Source organism: Narcine bancroftii, chromosome 2 (genome assembly GCF_036971445.1).
Source record: "Narcine bancroftii isolate sNarBan1 chromosome 2, sNarBan1.hap1, whole genome shotgun sequence".
Lineage (NCBI taxonomy): Eukaryota > Metazoa > Chordata > Chondrichthyes > Torpediniformes > Narcinidae > Narcine > Narcine bancroftii.
In genome coordinates, this window is record NC_091470.1 from 322,288,522 (window position 1) to 322,309,390 (window position 20,869).

Genomic DNA, 20,869 nt, shown 5'->3' on the forward strand with positions numbered 1-20,869 from the left:
TTTAATGTGAATGGGATGGTTAAAAAGAAAAGAGTGATGAAATGCAAATTGATATTGCCTTTATACAAGAAACCCACCTTACTGCACAGGAACATAAGAAACTAAGGAGAGAATGGGTAGGATATGTAATATCATCATCTTTTAATTCCAAAGCCAGGGGGTGGGGGGTAGCCATCCTGATAAACAAAAACATGCCAGTAATGATTGGAGAAACCATCATTGACCCATCAAGCCAATATGTTTTAGTTAATTGTCAGCTTTATTCAGTGTCTTGGACACTTTTAAACCTATTCGCACCTAATGATGATGATGAACTGTTCATTCAAGATATCTTCCTTAAGGTTTCAGGTCGACTATAAAATATACTTGTAGGGGGCAACTTCAATTTCTGTTAAGATCCTGTCCTGGACAAGTCAATGCAGACAACATCCAAAATAAAAGCGGCCAAAACTACTTAGGCTTTCGTGAAAATTTTAAATTTGATAGATGTGTGGCAGCAAACACACCCTCGAGCCTGGGACTACTCCTTTTATTCTATCCCCCATGATTCCCACACTAGGATTGACCTCTTTTTGCTATTAACACAGTTAATTCATAGAACATTAAAGTCTGAATACTTATCTAGAACCCTGTTGGATTATTCACCTTTGACCCTCTCTATCTTGATGCCTGAAAAACCAACCAACTCATATGGATGGTGTTTGTATCCTATTCTACTTCAAAAATCAGAAGTTTGTAAATTTATTAGAGACAAGATAAAGTTATTCTGTGAGATAAACTGTCCTTCTGCTTCCAGTAGTTTTATTTTATGGGACACGCTAAAAGCCTACCTTAGGGAACAGATAATTTCATATTCAAAAGGTATTAAGAAGAAATACATGGCAGACATAAAAAGACTGGAAACAGAAATTCTGAAATTGGGAAAGGAATTCCAACAGTCTGGCTCCAAGAAAGTACATAAAGTGCTTATAAATAAAAAAAATTCAAGCATAATTTTACTCAAGGTTATTAAATATGCAGATGATACAAAAATAGGATGAGTTGTGGATAGTGAGGAGGGTTTTCGGGGAGTGCAGAAAGATTTGGACTGCTTAGAAGAGTGGGCTGAAAGGTGGCAGATGGAGTTTAATGTAGATAAGTGTGAAGTGGTTCATTTTGGGAAGAATAATCAAAACAGGACACATGCAGTGAAGGGGAGGGCACTGAAGAATGCAGAGGAACAGAGTGATATTGGAATAACGTTTCAGTGTTCTATGAAGGTGGAGTCTCATGTAGATAGGGTGGTGAAGAAGGTTTTTGGTATGCTGGCCTTTATAAATCATAGCATAGAATATAGGAGCTGGGAGGTGATGTTGAGACTGTTCAAGGCATTGGTGAGGCCAAGTTTGGTCTCCAAGTTATAGCAAGGATATCAATAAGTTAGAGAGGGTGCAGAGAAGATTTATTAAAATGTTGTCTGGATTGCAGTATCTAGAATACGGAGAAAGATTCGGTAGACTGGGTCTTTATTCATTGGCGTGTAGAAGATTGAGAGGGGATTTGATGGAGGTATATAAAAATATGAGAGGAATAGATAGAGTAGATGTGAATAGGCTCTTCCCCTTGAGGGTAGGGGAGATGGGAATGAAGGGTCATAAGTTAAAGGTTAGGGGGTAAAACTTTAGAAGTAATATAAGGGGAAGCTTCTTCACTCCAAGAGTGGTGGCTGAGTGGAATGACCTTCCAGAAGAGGTAGTTGCAGCAGGGTCAATTCTGTCATTTAAGAGGAGATTCGATGAGTACATGGATGTGAGGGGGTTGGAGGGTTATGGGCAGGGAACAGGTAGGTGGAACTAGTGGAGTTTCACTTAAATCGATGCCAGCTAGAAAGGCCAATATGGCCGGTTTCTGTACTGTAATTATTATATGGTTATACAATACACTTCACACTTATAAAATAAAAACCATTCTAAGGACAAAACAAAGATATTATGAACTCAGAAAGAAAGCACAGAAGTCTTGTCTTGGTAATTGAAAGCAGAAGAAAGTTCTAGAACAATTAATTCAATTCAGACTGAAATTAGCTCAATCTCATATAATCCAACAGAAATCAATGACACATTTAAACAGCTCTGTACACATTTATATAAATCAGAATCCCCAGAAGACCTGACTAAGATTGATGACTTATCTACAGTTGAACTGCCCAAACTTAACCAAGAAGATCAAGCAAATTTGGACCTTCCCTTTTCTTCAAAATTAAAAAGTCTTAGTCTCACAACAGTACAATAAATCACCAGGAGAGGACAGTTTCCTTACAAAATTTTCTAGAGAATTTAAGGTCTTACCTTTAGTCATCATGGATGTAATTAATTTAGCAATGAAACCCAAACTCTCCCTGAATCATTTTCTACTGCCATAGCTATTAAGATTCATTAAAACCATTAAAATGCTCTATTTCAGCCCAATTATAAATTGATTTTTAAGGCCCTGGCTTCTAGGCTGGGTCAACTTGCCAAAATTAATAAATCCAGACCAGAGTGGCTTTATTTTGAAACATCAAATCAACCAACAACCTATGTAGGCTCTTTAGTATTATCCACTATGCAATGTCTAAGGCTGACCAGAGTGTCACTGTGGCTCTAGATGCTAAGAAAGCCTTTGATAGACTGGAATGGTCCCAAGTCCTTTCTTAAGCTCGTCCCTGGCTACCATATATTTCTCATGAGTCCTTCCCATTTCCTACTTCCTATATCTAACATATACTTCCTTCTTCCTCTTGACTAGTTGCCACACCTGTTTATTCAGCCATGGTTCCCTTTTCCTACCATCTTTTCCTTGTCCCAGTATGTTAAATCTATCCTGACCCAGCACAAGTGGACCCTAAACTTCCTCCACATTACTTCTGTGCTTTCATCCTCGAACATCTGTTTCTAATTTACTCTCAGTAGCTCCTGCCTCATCCCTTCATAATTAGCCCTTCCCAAGTTAAGCAATTTCCCATTTTATCTGTTTTTATCCTTTTCCATAGCTATGTTGAAGCTAAGGGAGTTGTATTCACTCTCACCAAAATGCTCCCCCTCAGGTCTGCCACCTGACTAGGTTCATTACCCAGAACTAGATCCAGTATGGTCTCTCCTCTCATCAGCTGGTCCACATCCTTCTTGAACACACCTGACAAATTCAGCCTAGGGTGGCTGTTCCACATGGTCATAGGTTACGAGAAAATAGTGTGCGTTTGCATTTATTGTTTTTGCAATACTGTTTAATTTAAATGGTATTGCAAAATCAAATGCACGCAGTGTGTGTGTGTGTAAAACATATGACCATGTCCAAATGTGTGTGTAAAACATATGACCATGTCCTCCTTTGGAATGGCCACCCTAATTCAGCACCATCCATCCCTCTTGATGTCAGGAGGTTACAGTCAATATTAAGGAAATTGAAGTCACCCATAACTACAACCTTGTATTTCCTGCGCCATTCCAACATCTGCCTGTTTATCTGCTCCTCGGTGAACCAAGGGCTATTTGTGGGCCTATAGACTACTCCCAGCACAATGGACACTCCCTCTGCATCCCCCTCCCTTTCTATAGTCATGATACTATTCCTGATCAGTAATGCTACTCTCCCCCTTTTCTACCTCCCATCCTATTCCTTTTAAAACACCTAAACCCAGGTCCCTGCATCAGCCAATCCTGCCCTTCCTCCAGCCAAGTTTCAGTTACAGCAATAACATTGTAGTTCCGCATTGAAATATTTGTGCAACACCAACAACTCTCAAGTATCTTGACACTATTTGGGAAAAAGCTGCTTGCTTTATTGGCACCACATCCACTCCTTAAAACTAACATCCAATGGTACAGTACCTCTCAAACATGTGGTAAATTTCACAAAGCATCCTGAATTGGAAATTTATTGCAGAACCTTCATCAATAATGATTCTAAATCATTGAACTTTCTTTCCAACTACACCGAAGTATCTGTAATAGTTCAAGAAAACAGTGCAAGAAAGGGCATTCAAGGAATGTAATAAACACTGGCTATGCCCATTATGCTCAGCTCTTGAAAATTAATTTAATAAAGAAACACAAATATTTGTGGAGTATCAATTTAAAAAAATGAACATTACATTGATTCTCTCCCTCCATGAACAGGTAAAGGCTAGATAGTCTCTAAAACTTTCCACTATCTACAATCTTCCATATCCAAATGTTGATGAGTGTACTCCAACCAAAGTCAATTTAATTAACATATTCCAAATTAAGCAAGCTATCTGACAAGCACCCAAATTCACAGGCTGACCGTGGTTGCTATGATCTACAAGACGCACTATGACATAGCAACAGCACCACCTGCAGTTTCACCTCCAAATTGCACACTAGTCTGATTTGGAAATATGGCCCAAAATTCAGGAATCCTGTCCAACACTGTGGGAGTGTCTTTTAAAACAAAGACTGCATCAATTCACCACTATTTTCTCAGGGGAGACTAAGGGAAGGAATGAAAATGCCAGCCTTGCCAGAGACACCACCTTTAAATGTTAAAAAAAAGATCATGCATATTAAGGATACGACAATTTGTCGATCAGATGGATTTCTCAGACGCATCTTCTCAACGTGGGCCATTTGCTTTGATTCACGCTTTATAGCATCTGTAGCAATCTTCAGGTCTTCCTGTGACAACAAAAAATGTAAAAATATTAAACACACTGGCAATGGTAAGAATTAGGACAACACTTGAAATTCATGTTTAATGTAGAAAAACTTGCTTCACTCCAAAGATCAGATTCCAAATTAATATACATTTGCAATCAGTTTCTAACTTAAACTAGAATATAAAACAAAATGCTCAATCACAAAGGCCAGATTATAAATCGCTGTCAGGACCTTACAGTCATCTCTACACCCAAAATAAGTTACAGTTTGTATTTATACAGTAGCCACAAAACACAACCACTCAAAAGTTGCACAAACATTAGACTCCAAACAGAAAATGAAGGAAACAAGCAACAATTTATCACTACAACAATCCTTTTCTATTCTATCCATCTTCTCTCTACTTTCTATGTAATTTATAACTTGTTTATTCGCTCTCCCAGCATTTTCTGTTATTCTTTCAGATTTCTACCTGCTGTATTTTCTTTGGATTTTCATTTGTGTCTAATGATGATTAAAAGATTGAGAAGAGAAAAGCCCAGGAATTGACAAGCGAGTTCAAAACTATGAGATGTGTACAATTAAAGAAAGGCAAGCTGTTCATTATCTGTCAAAGGGGAATACATATAAAAGAATAAAAATAGATGAATGGGAGCGTGAATAATTGGCAGTGAAGGATGTGATCAAATAAGAGCATTCTTGTGCAATTTGCATCTGCATGACCTATTATAAAATTTTTGAAAAATCGTGATCAGAGAAATATTTATGGCTGTGCATAAATAAGGACACAAACTATAAATTCTTTTGAATTAAAGTAGCTCATAAACCCAAGCGATTAACCCTGTTTCTCTCTTTATAGCTGCTGAAGGACTCGCTGAATAATTCCTACATTTTCTACTTTATTTCACACTTCAAATACATGCAAATTTTTACTTTTCATCATGACTGACGTCTCTCTTGAAACTCAGATAGGGGAGTTGTTCAAGTCCCCAGATCAATGTTCTCAAATCTAACACACAATATTGAAGAGTGAAAACAGTCAATTAAGTAAATCAGTACGTTTCCCCTTATCTGAAGTTCTGTATACCGAAATGATCCATATACCCAACTTTTTTGCAGCGCTGACATTACAAGTTGAAAAAAAAAATATTTCACCCGACTTGTGCATGTGGGGCTCATGTTGGTGCCATTGTAGCGTCTGGTCCAGCCTCGTACACAAGGGGCCGAATTGCCACAGCACACAGCCTACACACAATGGCAGAGAGATTGCCTCCTCACTGAGAAGAAGCACCAGGGTTAAAGAAGAGACTGCGGGAGCGAGCACCACTCCTGAGACTACGCTGACGTCACTCCTGTGAGCCAGCCCGGCGAGTGGGAGGTTTCACAGGATTGCTTTTGTAGCGCAGTCTTTTTGAATAGTCAATTATTGGTTCACTCAGCTCAGTGCAGACGTATTCCCTTCTTTTCTCAGTGCCATTGTATTATCCGCACTACGGTGGTGACCCTACATAGGTTTCAATGGTTTGAGACCTACCGAGCACACAGCAGAATGGACCTTACCAGCTTTTCAGTGGCTCCTGAAGGTGCCGGTGACAAACCTGCCACAGTCTCGACCATTTCTGCTCCTGCCCCAGCTACGGTGAACACTGTGGGTGTCCACTTGCCACCATTTTGGCCCAACCAGCCACGTAGCTGGCTGCAACTAGACAAGTTAAAATTATAATATTGCTGCAGAATTTGACAAGCTTTTAAATCAAAAGCTGCCTTTTTAAAGATCAATATTTATGGCATTATTCTGTTACATCAGTGTTATCAACAATTTGAATTTACAAAGCTCCTTTAGCACAGTAACATGTCTCAAGGTACTTCTGTGGAGAATTTAAAAAACATTCAATACCAATCAGGATAAATCGCTATTAGGGCAGAGCTTGTTAAAGAGAAACAAACAATTTGGAAGAAGAGAGGGAACAAACACCTGAATATTGGAATCATGAAATAGAAGACAAGAATGATCGAATTCAGCAATGTCAAAAAAAAAGTTATAACAACTGTAATATACCAAATTAGAAGATGAGGTGCCTTTTTCTCCTGCTTGTGTTGAACATTGTTAAAATAGCGAAGGAGGCTTAATAGAAATTAGAGTGGTTGTGGTTAAATGACAGGCAACTGGAAGCTTAATGAACCAAATGGAGGTGTTCTGCAAAATCATCACTTAACCTGCGTTTATTTTTCTTAACCCATAATGAATGTAAGTACTTCATGCAGAAGAATTTTGCTTCTGGATGGCAAGGAAAGGGCAGGTGAAAGGGCATGTGATGGTTGCATAGGAATGTGAGTTGAGAAGGGGAGTTGGATTTAAAAAAAAATGGATAAGTATCCAAGTACATTGTGGAAGGAATCAGCTCTAAAGAATTTTGAAAGGTGAAGGAATGAAGAGAATGGTCAAAACTGTTAAAGGTGAAAATTAGCAAGTGTTCACAAGTAATTCATCTTAAAGATTAATCAGTCAATATCAAGGGGTTAAAACTGTACATTACATTTACCAAATAAAACAAAGTCCACAAAATATATGAAATAAAGAAGAGAGCTCTCAAAAGTAAAGATGGAAGGATCAATCCATTGACTTATCATTTTAATTCTTCATTTCATTCCATTATAACTTTGACCTTGTATATATTTGCAATGAAACTCAATGAAAAAGTGAAATAAGCCATATATAGGCCTACAATCAGAACTGAGCCATTCAAAATGTATAGGAAGTACTTCTGTATGCAAACAGTGGTAAATGTGTGTGATTCTTCCTCACTAAAAGTAGAAGAAACAAGTTCAATAACTCCAAGTTTGGGATTTATATTGCTTTGTGAGACAAGTATAGTTATAAACATGGAGCCAAGGTTATGATCTCAATAAATAATTTGATCCTGAATTATCGGTAAACAGTTCCTTTGTAAGGCCATATTCATTTGTGGCAAATGAAAGAGGAGGTGAAAGTAATAGGTGTAATCATTAAAGAGACAGGATTTCAGAACTAAAACACAAATGGCACCTAGAAACCTACATGGCTGCATGTATGCATTTTGTTTCTCAAAGAAAGGTATTGTAAGTTGTATTAATGTTTACACAATTACTTTCACATTTATCCTCTACAGAAGTTCATTTAAATGTCAGTTATCTTTAGGTTAAATGGGTTATAGACAGCATGCAGAGTTGGGCAGAGAAATGGCAAATGGGAGTTCAATCTGACAAAGTGTGAAGTAATACACTTTGGAAGATCGAACTTGAAGGCAAAGTTCATAGTTAATGGCAGGAACAGAGGGGCTTGGGGTCCAAGTACAAAGATCCTTCAAGTTTGCTGAACAAGTTGATAGGGTGTATAGCATGCAAGCTATTTTCAATAATAGGGGATTGAATTCAAGAGCTGCTAGGTAATGTGTAGCTCTATAAAACTCTAGTTTGACCACAGTAAGCATATTATGTTCAGTTCTGGTTGCCTCTTTATAGGAAGGATGCTTTTGAGAGGGTGAAGAGGGGAGTTACCTGCTAGTGGAGAATGGGGTAGGACACTTGTTTAATTGCTCCTGACTAATTTAGTTCATACATTTTAAGCTACATTTTCCTTAACTTGGGGTTTCTTTTAGTTTTAATTCCTTTTCTCACCTAATTTGTTTATTTTAACATACCAGTTCTATTTAGTCACCATGACTTCTTGTGGTGTTAAAGCCAGGAAGAAAGAAGAGGAAGCTTCTATCTCTGAAAACCATTCCTCTCTTATGGGATATATCAAGAGGTCAAAGGCTTTATGAAAGAAATGAAAGACTCTTTTAATCAAGTCACTGGGAACATGAAAGAATTACAAGCCATCGTAGAGGATCATGACTCCAAAATTAATGACTTGGATAATACTCCTGAAACCCATGATTCCTTAATGGCTGATATGCAACAAAATAACTTTGAGCTGAAGAAATCCAATGGTATGCTATTCACAGATTTGGAATGAGGAGCAGAAGGAATAACAAGAATTATTGGTTTAAAGGAGGAAACCAAAACAGGCCAGCTTTCCCAATTATTTGCTGAGTTTCTCTGCAAGGTTTTTGGGTCAGATATATTGCCAACTCCCCCTGAAGTCGACAGAACACAATGTTCCCAAACTTGTTTTTGGTATGAAACCTCAATCCATCGTCCCCTGTTTACATGGTTTCCAGATGAAAGATCAGCTTTTACAAAAGTCTAGTCTCCGAGGGATCCTAACGTTTTCACATACCTTTCAATAATTTTCCTTGTGAAATCTCCTACTTAAGATACATAGTGAATTTGGCTATCTGAAGTAATCAACAAATTTACAAAATCACACCGATGATTCAATGTATGATCTCATCACACTGACAAAGCGTTATCTAGCCTGGCATTCCCTGCTAGTTCTTTGACTGATTATTTTCAATCCATGTCTCCTGGTTCTTGACTCTAGTGCTAATGAAAATGGGTAGATCCACTTGTTGTGTTTAGGACCCTTAAAACTTCATACATAACACTTAAGTCTTCCTTCAAACAGATTTCAGATTTATTGTCAGAGTACATATATGACATATATACAACCATGAGATTTCATTTTTTGGCAAGCGCAGCAGAATTACCTCTAATTTGAGGTGCAAAAAATAAACAATACACAACGTACACATGTAAACAAATAAAAGAACTGTAATGAATGTAAACAAACTGTGCAATACAGAGAAAACAAAATAAAATTAATAAAGTGCACAATTAAGAGCCCTTAAATGAGTCTCTGATTGAATTTGTTGTTGAATCTAATGATGGAGGGGTAGCAGCTGTTCCAGAACCTGATGGTGTGAGTCTTGTGGCATCTATTCCTCTTTCCTGATGGTAGCAATGAGAACAAAGTGTGTTCTGGGTGTTAGGGGTCTTTGATGATTGCTGCTGCCCTCCAACTGCAGCATTCACTGTAGATGTACTCAATAGTGGGGAGGGTTTTGCCTGTGATGTCCTAGGCTATATCCACTACCTTTTGGAGGGCTTTATGCTCAAGGGGAATTGGTATTCCTATACCAAGCCATGATGCATCCAGTGAGCACATTTTCCACTACACATCTGTAGAAATTTGCTATGGTTTCTGATGTCTCACCAAACCTTCGCAAACTCCTGAGGAAGTAGAGGCACTGACATGCTTTCTTCAAGATGACATTGGTGTGTTGGGTCCAGGAAAGATCCTCTGAGATAGTGACTCCCAAGAACCTAAATTTGTTCGCCCTCTCCACCTCTGATCCCCCAATGATCACTGGATTGTATACCTCTGGCTTTCCTTTCTGAAGTCAACATTTAGCTCCATAGTTTTCATGACATTGAGTGCAAACTTGTTGTTGGTGCACTATTCTGCTAAGTTTTCAATCTCTATCCTGTATACTGACTCATCCCCTTCCTTTATACAACCGTGGTATCATCGGCAAATTTGTAGATGGTGCTATTGTTGTATTTTGCTATACAGTCTCCTTTCTCAATCTCCATTGTTCCAAAGAAAACAATCCTTGCTTACAAAATGGAAAAAAAATCTACAGAAGCAGTAAATATGAAATAAAAACAGAAAATGCTGGAAACACTCAACAGGTTAAACAGCATTTGTGGAAAGAGAAACATATTTATTATTTCTGGTTGTCACTGTAGGTTATCCAAAATATTTTCAACTTTCCAGAAATGACAACAATTGTAAATTTACTCTGCACCTCTCCAGATAAATCATATCTTTCCTGCAATGTTGTGTTCAGTACTGTACTCCATTCTCAAGTTGTTCTGGCTTCACTCCTCTTACAAGTCTCTATTAATAAAGGACAGCAACTTACGTGTTGTCATTTTTTTCCTAACTATTGACCGCACTGGTATCTTTATGGATCTGTGGGTATACAATAAAAAACCCTTTTGTTCCTCCTCATCTAGCCATGATAATCTCATCTATTGTATACCTTCTTGCTTTATTGCACCTTGCCACTGCATTACTTTGTATTTCTTGACTTAAATTCATTTGTTTTTATCTTGCCTGACATAGGAGACCATATATATTTTATAAAGTCTATGTTTCCTCCTCTATTGACTACACTATTTTTAAAAAATCTTCTGCAAACTTCCACATCATGCCCCCTACTTTCAGATCTAAATCATTAAAATTATAAAATCGTAAATATAATATAGGGTGCATCATGAATTAGCTTGGAGAGTTGCTGATTTATATCTCCAGAGATTCATCCTGACCTTTAGTGATGTCTATGTAGTTTGCACAATTTCTCTGGGTGCTCCTGTTTTCTTCCATGTCCCAATAATGTACAGGTAAATTAACTACTGTTAATTACCCTATTGTGTAGGTGAGTGGTAGAATCTTAGAAAAGGTGGTGCTGAAGTCGTGGGGATAATAAAATAGGTTAGTTTGGAATTAGTGGTGTTTGATGGATAGCATTGGACTTAGTGAACTGAAGAGCTAGTTGCTGTGAAGCATTACTGACAACTGCTGTACAATCACAAAAACGTCCACCAACCATGACCATATATGTTAGATCATCCTATTTTTAATGTGATGGAACAAATACTTGGCAGAATCCAGTTTCGTCCTTTCAAGTTAAAAATTTTGCAACTAATGGTTCAAACAAAGATTTTTAAAAATCACAAATGTAAGAAATTTGAATTATGATCACTTACAAAACTTGTTCGCTTTTACACAACAAATTTAAAAGTTCAAAAAAGTAATTACAATATGCTCTTGCTGTAATTATTTTAATTTTTTTAAATGAATTGATGGGTCTTGTGATTATGATTGCAAGCAAGACTTACCCTTTTCAACTTTGTAATGGACCCATACTTCTTCAAAGGTTCTACAACTTTAGCTTCTAGTCTTTCAACCTGTACAACCAGACAATAAATTGTAAACTGCTAAGTGTGGTAATGACATGCCTGTTAATAGAAGTAAACCAAGTAACATTTTGGGGCACATTCACAGATAAGGGATTAGCTACAGAATCTCACTAATTCCGCAAGGTAATACGGTGTTAAAAACTGCCATTACGTACTTTTAATTCTAAAACCCATTACTTTTTGTAAGGTATTTCACATTTTTTTAAATAATTAAAAGTATTTTTTCGCTAATGCTTTCCAGAGATTATTTTATTGGGTTAACTATTCCCACTGATCAACAAAAGCAAGCCTCCTTTTATATTTAAAAAAAAAATTGCCTACTGGTAAATTGATTAAATTCAGTTTAACACAGTTCACAGTATGGCAAATGAAAATACATTTAATAATTTTCTAGCTAGCATATAAAGGAGGAAGGATGATTGCTTACAAACATTAATGTAATCTTTCTGATTTAATTATGCAAAATTATATTTTAATATAGACATTGAAATTTAAATCACTGTCAAAAATGTACAGAAGTGGCCATTAACTAGGCTTTATCAACCCAGAAAGTAAATGCATCATCAATTGATGAATTTAGAATTCCTCAAGTATTACAGGTATGTATCTTAAAGCAAATGTGCATGCAACAATGACTGCACATACAATGCAAATGTTTGAACTAGGAGTAGAAAGTTATTTTTTTGTTGGTCTATGTCAGGGGTGGCCAAACTTGCTTAATGCAAGAGCACATACCATGAACTTCAGATGTTTGAGAGCCGCAAGACATTAAAAAAAATTATGTTTTTACTCTTACTGCACATTTTGAAAATTTTTAAATATTAAGAAATGTCTCGCACCACTGAAGTCCTTCAAGAAAACATGAGCAATATTATTTTGTATCACTGACAAATCTAGAATGAGCAATGATTCAATATGTTCTGTTGCTACATGTCTCACTTCAAACACTACTTGCATATTAATTTGAAATAGAATGTTGTATTTTACACTTATTTTTGAATTGCTCCCACCACTGTCAAATCAGTTTATTTTGATACTGTTGCATTATGGGTCTAATCACTAATTTTCTTAGACCCTTCATATCCAAATCAAGGAAGACCAATAACAGGTTGGCCCGAAAGCTCATCTGTTTCTATTTGTTTTCGGGAATTCTGGAATAACTTTCCCTGCAAAATCCTAATGGGTTGTTGTAAATGAAGTTATTTCATATATGACACCAGGAAAGTCATTGGTAAACTTTAATAGAATGAAATGAATAAAGCATAAAATCAATGTTTTCTCACAATACTCTAATAAAAGTCTGTTGTAAAGCACAGAAATTAACATTATGCAGTCACAGGAATGACAAGGAGAAGACCAAGTCAAATATTAGGGTTTCCAACTATGGGAATAATTATTACTAACATGCAGGACCTGAACATGTTGTTATGAGAGCTAGTGGGGATCCAGCCCAATAATACAATTAAAAAGTGGCTCAAAACACTAAATGCAAAAAGGAAACCTCAGAACAAAATGAGAGAATACTACAAGTTCCAAGCAGACCAAGCAGCATGCACAGTGAGAGAAACAGATAATGTTTCAGGTCAAGGAACTTTATCAGAATTGGAAATATTTTTCTAAAAGTTAGGAATTAAGAAATGGCACAACCAACACTAGAATCCTTGTCTGACTGTTATTAATAAAACCTTAAAAATAGGATTGAACATGATGAACATTGGATTAGGAAGGCATATCATATTCGATGTTTTGATTTTTTTTGAGGATGTAAATAGCAGAATAGATAATAGGGAAGTAGTGGATTTTTTTTGTACTTTCCAGAAAGCATTGATAAGATCCTACATAGATAGATGAACAAGATTAGAACTCAAGGAATTGGGGTTGATTTGCTGATGTGAATTGATCAGAAAGTAAAGCATGGAAGTAAATAGATGCTTCTCAAGCAGACAGCTTTGCCTAATTGAGCACTGCAGAGAAAGGTGGGTTGGGCTATAGTTATTGCACAATCTGAGGGAATAAAATGCCATATTTTCAAATTTCTTAACATGAGTAAGCAAGGAGGGATTGTGATAAGAGAGACTTCACAGTGACATGGAGAAGCTGCAAGAGTGAAAACATGGTAGATGGAATTTTGTGAGGTCATCTACTTTGATGAATGTAACAGAAAAGCAGAAAAACATTTCTGTTCAGGAAGGAAAAAAAGTATTCTGTTATTGTATATGGCTTACTGACACAGAGCCTAGTGTATTGTGTACAATTCTGGTTTCTTTATCTAACAAAAAGATATCTTGTCATTAAGGAAGTGCAGCAGAGGAACACAACTGATTCCAGAGATGGCAAATTTCCACACAAACAGTTTGAGTAGACTATGAGTATAATTTGGAGTTTAGTATCAGGATAGATCTTGATAAAACTTACAAATTTAAAGGGCACATCAGCTAGATTCACAAAGGATGTTTCTGCTGACTGAGAAATTTGACTAGAGGAAAAAATTTGAGGATAGAAGGTTGTTCCGAATTGAAATGAGTAGATATTTCCTCACTCAGAATATAGGAATATTCTACCCCATATGTAAAAGCTTAATTATTATGTTCATTCAAAACAAATTGATAGATTTCTGGGTATCAAGATTTCTGAATATAATGCTGGAAAATGGTGCTGAGGGAAAAGATCAGCTATGACCTTGATTGGAGCAGGTTCAAAGGCTATTCCTACTTCTGAATATGTCACTCACAGAAACACTCTCATGGTCATATTATAACAGTGAAATTGTATACGACATGCTACCAGGGTATTTTAAGGAGGTAACTGGTAAAAATATATACTATAAATGCAATGTATTTGGATTTTTAAAATAGTCTTTGATAAGGAGGATGTGTCAAATTCAAAGGAAAGTGGAATGTGGTAACATAGTGACAGTTGCAAAATTAACCCTAGAGGAAACAGCAGGAATAAATTGGACTTCTTTGGGGTAGCAGGCAGTAAAATATGGGGTACCACTTAATGCATGTACTGCAGCTGTTCACAATGTGCATCAACAATTTGAATGAGGGAACTAAATGCAATATTTCCAAGTTGACTCATTACACAAAATGGATTGAGTTGTGAGGAGGTTGCAAAAAGGCTACAAGCTGATTTATACAATTTGAATGAGTAGACAAGCACATGAAATGTGGATAAATATGAGGTTATCCAATTAATTTGAAAAAATTGAAAGGCAGCATATTATTTAAATAGTGATATACATGGAAATGTTAGTGTACAAGGGACTAGGAAGTGGGATGGTGTACTGCAAGGATCAATGCTTGCATCCTAGCTGTTCACTATATACAATAGTCACTAAAATAAGCAAGCAAATATAACAAGCAGTTTAAAAGGTAAATAGTGCCTTCAATGCAACAACTTGAGTAGAGTAGTAGTGTTACATAGAGTCAAATAATACAGGGTACAGAGAAAAATATAAAATTATAGAGCAGGGAATAGAGAAAAGGTAAACCACGAAAAAAAGAAACAGTTCTTGAATCTAGAGTTTCACATTTACATGCACATTCATCTTCTGCCTGACAGGTTGTGGCATGGTTGACATAGTGGTTAACATAATGCTTTTACAATACCAGTGATCGGGACCAGGGTTCAAATCCCATGTTGTCTGTAAGGAGTTTGTACGTTTTCCCCATGTTTGCGTGGGTTTCCCTGGTGGTTCCAGTTTCCTCCCACTATTTGTAACATACTGGGGTTGTAGGTTAATTGGGTGTAAAATAGGTGGCAGGGTCTTGTGGGCCAAAATGGCCTGTTAACATGCCATGTGTCTAAAATTTTAAAAATATAAACTTTTAAAAAATTTAAAGAGGAAAGGGTATGACTAGTCTGAAGCATTCCTTTATCAAAGCGTAAGTGAGCGAGAGGAAATCTTGTTGAAATATACAGAATTCTCAGAGCGATCCAGTCTGGAAGCTGGATCTTTTCCTCGACTGCATTGCCTAGAACAGCCATTCTCAATCTTTTTTTCAGCTATGCCCCCCCACCCCAGGATACCACTCAAAATTGCTGGATGCCTTTCCCTGTGAATAAGTCAAGTTTTGATTCCTTCCATAATTCTCTCCTATCAACTACATAAAAAACACAAAATATATTTGTCACGAGGTGAAAAGAAAAAAAAAGCTTTTACTTAAACGTGCTGAAGCCGCTGTGGGTGGGGGGTAGAGGAAGTGATCATGGCTGGTCCAGAACAAGAAATACCAATCTTAGGATAAGGACTAAACACAAAAGACATCATGGAATGTGGGAGAGAGGAGGAATAGTCATGAATGGCAGAGGATCCTAGCCTTACTCCTGCTCCCATTTACTATGTTTTTTTAATTTTCTCTACAAACCTTATTGCACAGGGAGTGATACCATTTGAAGTGTGACTCAGAACAAAGTGCTGTGTGATCTTGGTTAAGCTTGGAACAGAAAATCAGTCTTTCATTTTTTATGGTAGGCATCCAAATTTCAGAATTCGATTTATTGTTCTGACATAGTACTGATGAATATAGAAACGCTGAGAATGCTACTAATATGACAGTGGTGCAATAGAAGTACTGCTGCCTCACATCTCTCGTGACCCAAGTTTAACTTGAAACTCAAATGCTCTCTGTGTGAAGTTTACAAAGTCTTCTTGAGGTTTTGTACATTTTTCCCAGCTCCTTCAATTTTAGCTCATATCTTAAGTGCTGCTTGGTAGGTTAATTAACTACTGTTAATTGCTCCTTCTAGAGGTAGGTGGTAAGAAAAGCAGGAGTGAAGGTGATAGTAAGAGGGAAGGTTACTTGGAAAAAAAAGTTGGGGAGCTGGATTGATGGGATTGCTGAGAGCCAGCATTGACTTGATGGACTGAATAACCATCTGCTAGGTCTTGAAACAAACGAGAAATAATATTTTCATGTGCTCACCTCTGCATGTCGATAATCCTGAATTAAAGCAAAGTGATCTGCAAAGCTACTCAGACCATATTTTAGATGAGGCGTTTCTGTATCAGCATACTCTCGGAGTTCTTTAACTAGGAGGTCAGATTTATCACGCAACCTTGCAGTTTTTCGTGTATAGGCTGCAAATAAACTGCACAAGTCTCCAAAGTGTTTTTCCACATTTGCAACAGTGCTCTGTATATATTTGGTTTGACTGTCCCTGGAGGAAAAAAAATAGTTTTACTTTGAAATCAAGAAACAATGAAGTAGTCAGATATTTAAGTGTGTGGAGTTCTGAAATATTGGCAATCTATGAATCAGGGTTGATCTTTCAAGGTTCCTGCTGAAATAATTATTTGAGAAATCAAATTAATCGTAAAGTTTTATAAATTGGTGAAAATGGTGGTTACAATCAAGATGGAAATTTGGAAAAAATCAAATCCTGAAGAAGACTTGATTTCTTTGTCATCTTTCTGCAAATTCTATACAACATCAGATTGCTGATATCAAATTTTCAGAATCACAATATTTTGCATGGAATCATTGGGTTTGGGGAGTGGGTTGGGAGAAGATATTCTTGTGGTTTAATTTTGAGAGAACAACTGAGAAGTTTCATAAACATTGTTTCTTTGGGCTTTCATTGGGCTGTCAGAAGAGTTGACTGCAAGAACTTTGGTAAAATAATGAATCAGTTTATTTATAATTGCTCTTACAAATATTACAACTCATTAAGCCTAATGTCCGTCCACACAATTTTGGGTGAAGAAGGGGTGAATATCTGGTATCCTGGAATGCATTTCATGCTATGAAACAGATCAGATAAAATGAATCAACCCACAATAATGTAATTCCTAAATTACATTTATCAGATTTTCAATTGAAATTTGTTAAATTAGACCTGGTGATAGCAAATAAATGTACAGCTGTAATTTGGAAATCAGATGTATCTTTAACATTAGACAGATGGCAAACAGAGATTCCACTGGGAAAAAAAACCATATAATTTGAGAGGTAAATATTCTATATTTTTACAGATTTGGAGCTGTATTTATAAATATTCCCTTTGAATCCTCCAGACTAGTGAAACCTTCCCTTAAATTATGTTCTTTTATGAAATATTTTTGGGATCTTTGAGTGTTTTCAAAAGCAATCCAATTTAATAATAATTTAGCAATTTATTTTTTTAAAAGTTTCGTATAGTTTTAGTAGGGGTAGGTAGGGGTGGGGGGTTGGGTGGAGAGTTTTAGAGGGGTTTTTATTCTTTCTTTTTGTCTTTCCTTTATATAGTTCAACATGCATTCAATCAATTATTTGTAACAATGTGATATATGCTTTTTTTTATTGTTTTTGATGTGTTGATTTTAAATAAAGTATTAAAAACCCACTTTGGAGTAGGAGAGAAGACAATAAATATTACCAGAACATCATGGTAATAAATGCACCGAAATCTCCATTCGTGGAGGATTGATTTCCTTGATAACATTGAAATGACAATGTCATTAAGATGCTTGGCTAATTTGTGGGTGACACCAAAATTGTTGGCACAGGCGTGAATGAAGAGGAAAGTTGTGCAAGTTTACCACAGAATATAAATCAGCTTGGAAACGAGCTAAGGAATGGCACATTTTTAAGTCCAATACACATAACGTCATGGATGCATTTTTGTGTCAAATGAGCACAGGGCTTATAAAGAGGGAATTGGGAGGTCCTTGATGAGTGCTGTAGAATGGCTAGATTTAGTTGTACAGGTACATGGTGATACAAAGTAGTGAAGATGATGTTTGGCATGCTTGCCTTCTTCAGTAAGGGTATTTAGTAAAGGAGTTGAAACCTCATGGCACAACTCTACTTGATGGAGGTGAGACCACAGATAGTTCTGGTTATCCAAATAGAGAAGAGATATAATAAAGCTGGAAGGGATGCATGAAAGACTCACAAGGATGTCAGCAGGACTCAAGGACTTGAATTTTAACAGGAGACTGAAAAGACTGGGACTTCCCCCTGTGAGAGATGAGTAAACTTGACATGAAAATATGAAAGATGGGGAAACTAGTACAGACACATGGAGTGATGGATTAAACCAGTATGAACAGGCTAAGCATGGAAATTAGGATGCAGGAAGCAGAGTCAGCCTATGTAAGATAAGAACCTTCTAGTCCTTTCGACAGGATCAGTGAGTCCACCGTATGAATAAGATAAGGAGAGGCAAGGAATAATAGAATGTAGGAAGTAGAGGTAGTCTGGGTGAGATAAGGGTCTCCTAGCCCTAGACAGAAGTACCAAGTTCTACATATATAATTAGTAAGCCTTACAGATTTATCAAGTTATGCATATTAAATTAGTAAACCTAGACAGGATTAGCGAACTCTGCATATGAAGAGACTGTAGCTCTGAGAGTCGGAAAGGTGTGAATGGGGACAAGGGCAAGGTTGTGATGATAATGACATGATGAGACACCAACAGGATACCCCCTGGTCCTCCAAGTTCACAGAAACTGCACCTTAGGCAGACAGGATTGCCTAATGCCAAACCCATCCAGGAGGAAGAAGAATGTAAGGGGGAGGGTATTCCTAAACTGAAATTCACTGTATAAAAGTTGGGTGAGCCCCAGTGTGTGTGTGTGTTCCCAGGGTAAGGGGAAGCACCCAACTTTGCAATGTTGTAAAATAAATGTTCTTTGTTCTCAATTTTTGTCTGAGCAATTTCTATTTCTAACACCCCCAAGTCGAGCACAGCGACTGAAGGAGAGAGAGGAACTTGAGGGAGAACTTTTTCACCTTGAGAGCGGTGTTTCTGCAGAAGAAGAGGTCGAGGGAGGTGGGTTTAACAGGGACCTTGACAAGGCATTGCCATGGGAAGTTTTTGGAGAGATACCGGCCAAAGGCACAGTTAGTCCGGGGGAGTTTGGCCGAAAGAGCCTGCCTTGTTACTGTGCTTCTCTGACTCGAAATAGGGCCACGTAGAAGACGTTTGCCGTCAGCGGAGAAGGTTGAAGCGCCGAGCGCGATTCGGGGCCATGAAAATTGCAGGCACGACATTTTGAAATGTACTTTAACTCCAATAGATGAGGCTCCAACAGTCGCTGCACTCCCTTCACTTTCAAAGAGGTGCATCTACTATTGCACTTTCCCGCTGTGACCTCCTTCCCGGCGGGAGACACACCAGGCCCGAAACGAAGCCTCGTACTTTCCTGTGGACGGAGACCCAATCTTCCCTTCCCCGGGTCTTACCTGGCTCGCGTGCCTTGGTCACGGGCCTGGAACATGGCGGCTTCTTCTGGAGCTGGGGGAGCCTTGGCCGATTCACCGGCAGCAGGAGTGAGTCACCCACTCAACTGGGGCCGAGGCCCACCGTTACCATAGCAGCGGGTGATAGCGGCACGCGTCCGTCCCCGGGACGGCCAGAGCGCGGGCGCCGATGGCTGCACAGAGCGGACCAGGCACGGAGAATTCCTTGTGCCCCGCTGCAAGCGACGACAGCGAAGTGGGATGCAGTGCGAAATGAGGTGTAGCGCTCTTTCATGCGCCCCACGAATAGTGACAGAGCCAGAGAGGTGTAACGCTCGACTCCTCACCCCTTTCTCACTGCCAACCCGCCTAGGAAACGGGAACATTGCAGGGCAGGGCAAGCTGACCCCGGGAGCCTTTCACACTGCACAATTATTTGAGGTCTCCAGTGACAGTGCTAGAGCCGGTTGTACTTTCACACTTAACACCGCAGGCAGGTGATGTCCTCAGTTGGTCCCGGTGAAATTCAGGACCTCGTGGGCCTTTTTACATCGCGGTCCAAATTCCGGGAATTTGCCCTCCCTGCAACAAACGATAACGCGTTATACACTAACAAGAGTAAGTTCACCCCCCCCCCCAATCGTCGGTCGCCCGCCCTCCCTCCACCCACCACCCCCCCTTCCCAGCCGCCCGTCGCCCACCCCTGTACTTCGGCACGTTGTGACGGAGGCACAACGCGGAATGAATGGCCGACTTCGTTTCCCATCATCCCTCACGCAGCGCACTGCAAAGGTGATTGGTGAGTTAACTCAGGCAGGCTCTGACACTTGCTCTCTCCATGTATCAGAGCCTGGTTCAAATCTACTCGCCCTGCCCGGTTATGTCATTTCACACTATGTGATTCGTGCGATTTGACCCGCGATATAGGCGGGTTAACTCAGATGTAATCGGCGGGTGTGAAAGGGGCTTTTTGAGCCGTTTCCCACCATCAAGCAGCCAGTCACATTCATCCTCCCCACATTACCATCAGTTCATTCTGAGGTTCTACTTCTACCCCACTCATCTATAAATTTGGTAAACAGAGTAGTCCATTAACTCGATACATTTTAGGAATGAGTAAGAAAACCCATGCAGTCACTGAGAAAACACGCAA

General features: G+C 38.3%; 1 protein-coding gene across 1 annotated transcript in view; it reads right to left on the reverse strand.

Moving 5' to 3' along the window:
* Positions 1-20,068, reverse strand: part of cibar1 (CBY1 interacting BAR domain containing 1) — a 53,303-nt gene extending 33,235 nt beyond the window's left edge. The window contains exons 1-4 of the mRNA XM_069921918.1: positions 19,720-20,068; positions 16,475-16,709; positions 11,466-11,534; positions 4,554-4,655 (exon numbers count right to left, since the gene is read on the reverse strand). Coding sequence (XP_069778019.1) covers positions 4,554-4,655; positions 11,466-11,534; positions 16,475-16,709; positions 19,720-19,754 — 441 coding nt within the window. The 5' untranslated portion in view covers positions 19,755-20,068. The remainder of the gene's footprint in view (positions 1-4,553; positions 4,656-11,465; positions 11,535-16,474; positions 16,710-19,719) is intronic.
* Positions 20,069-20,869: the final 801 nt, after the last annotated feature.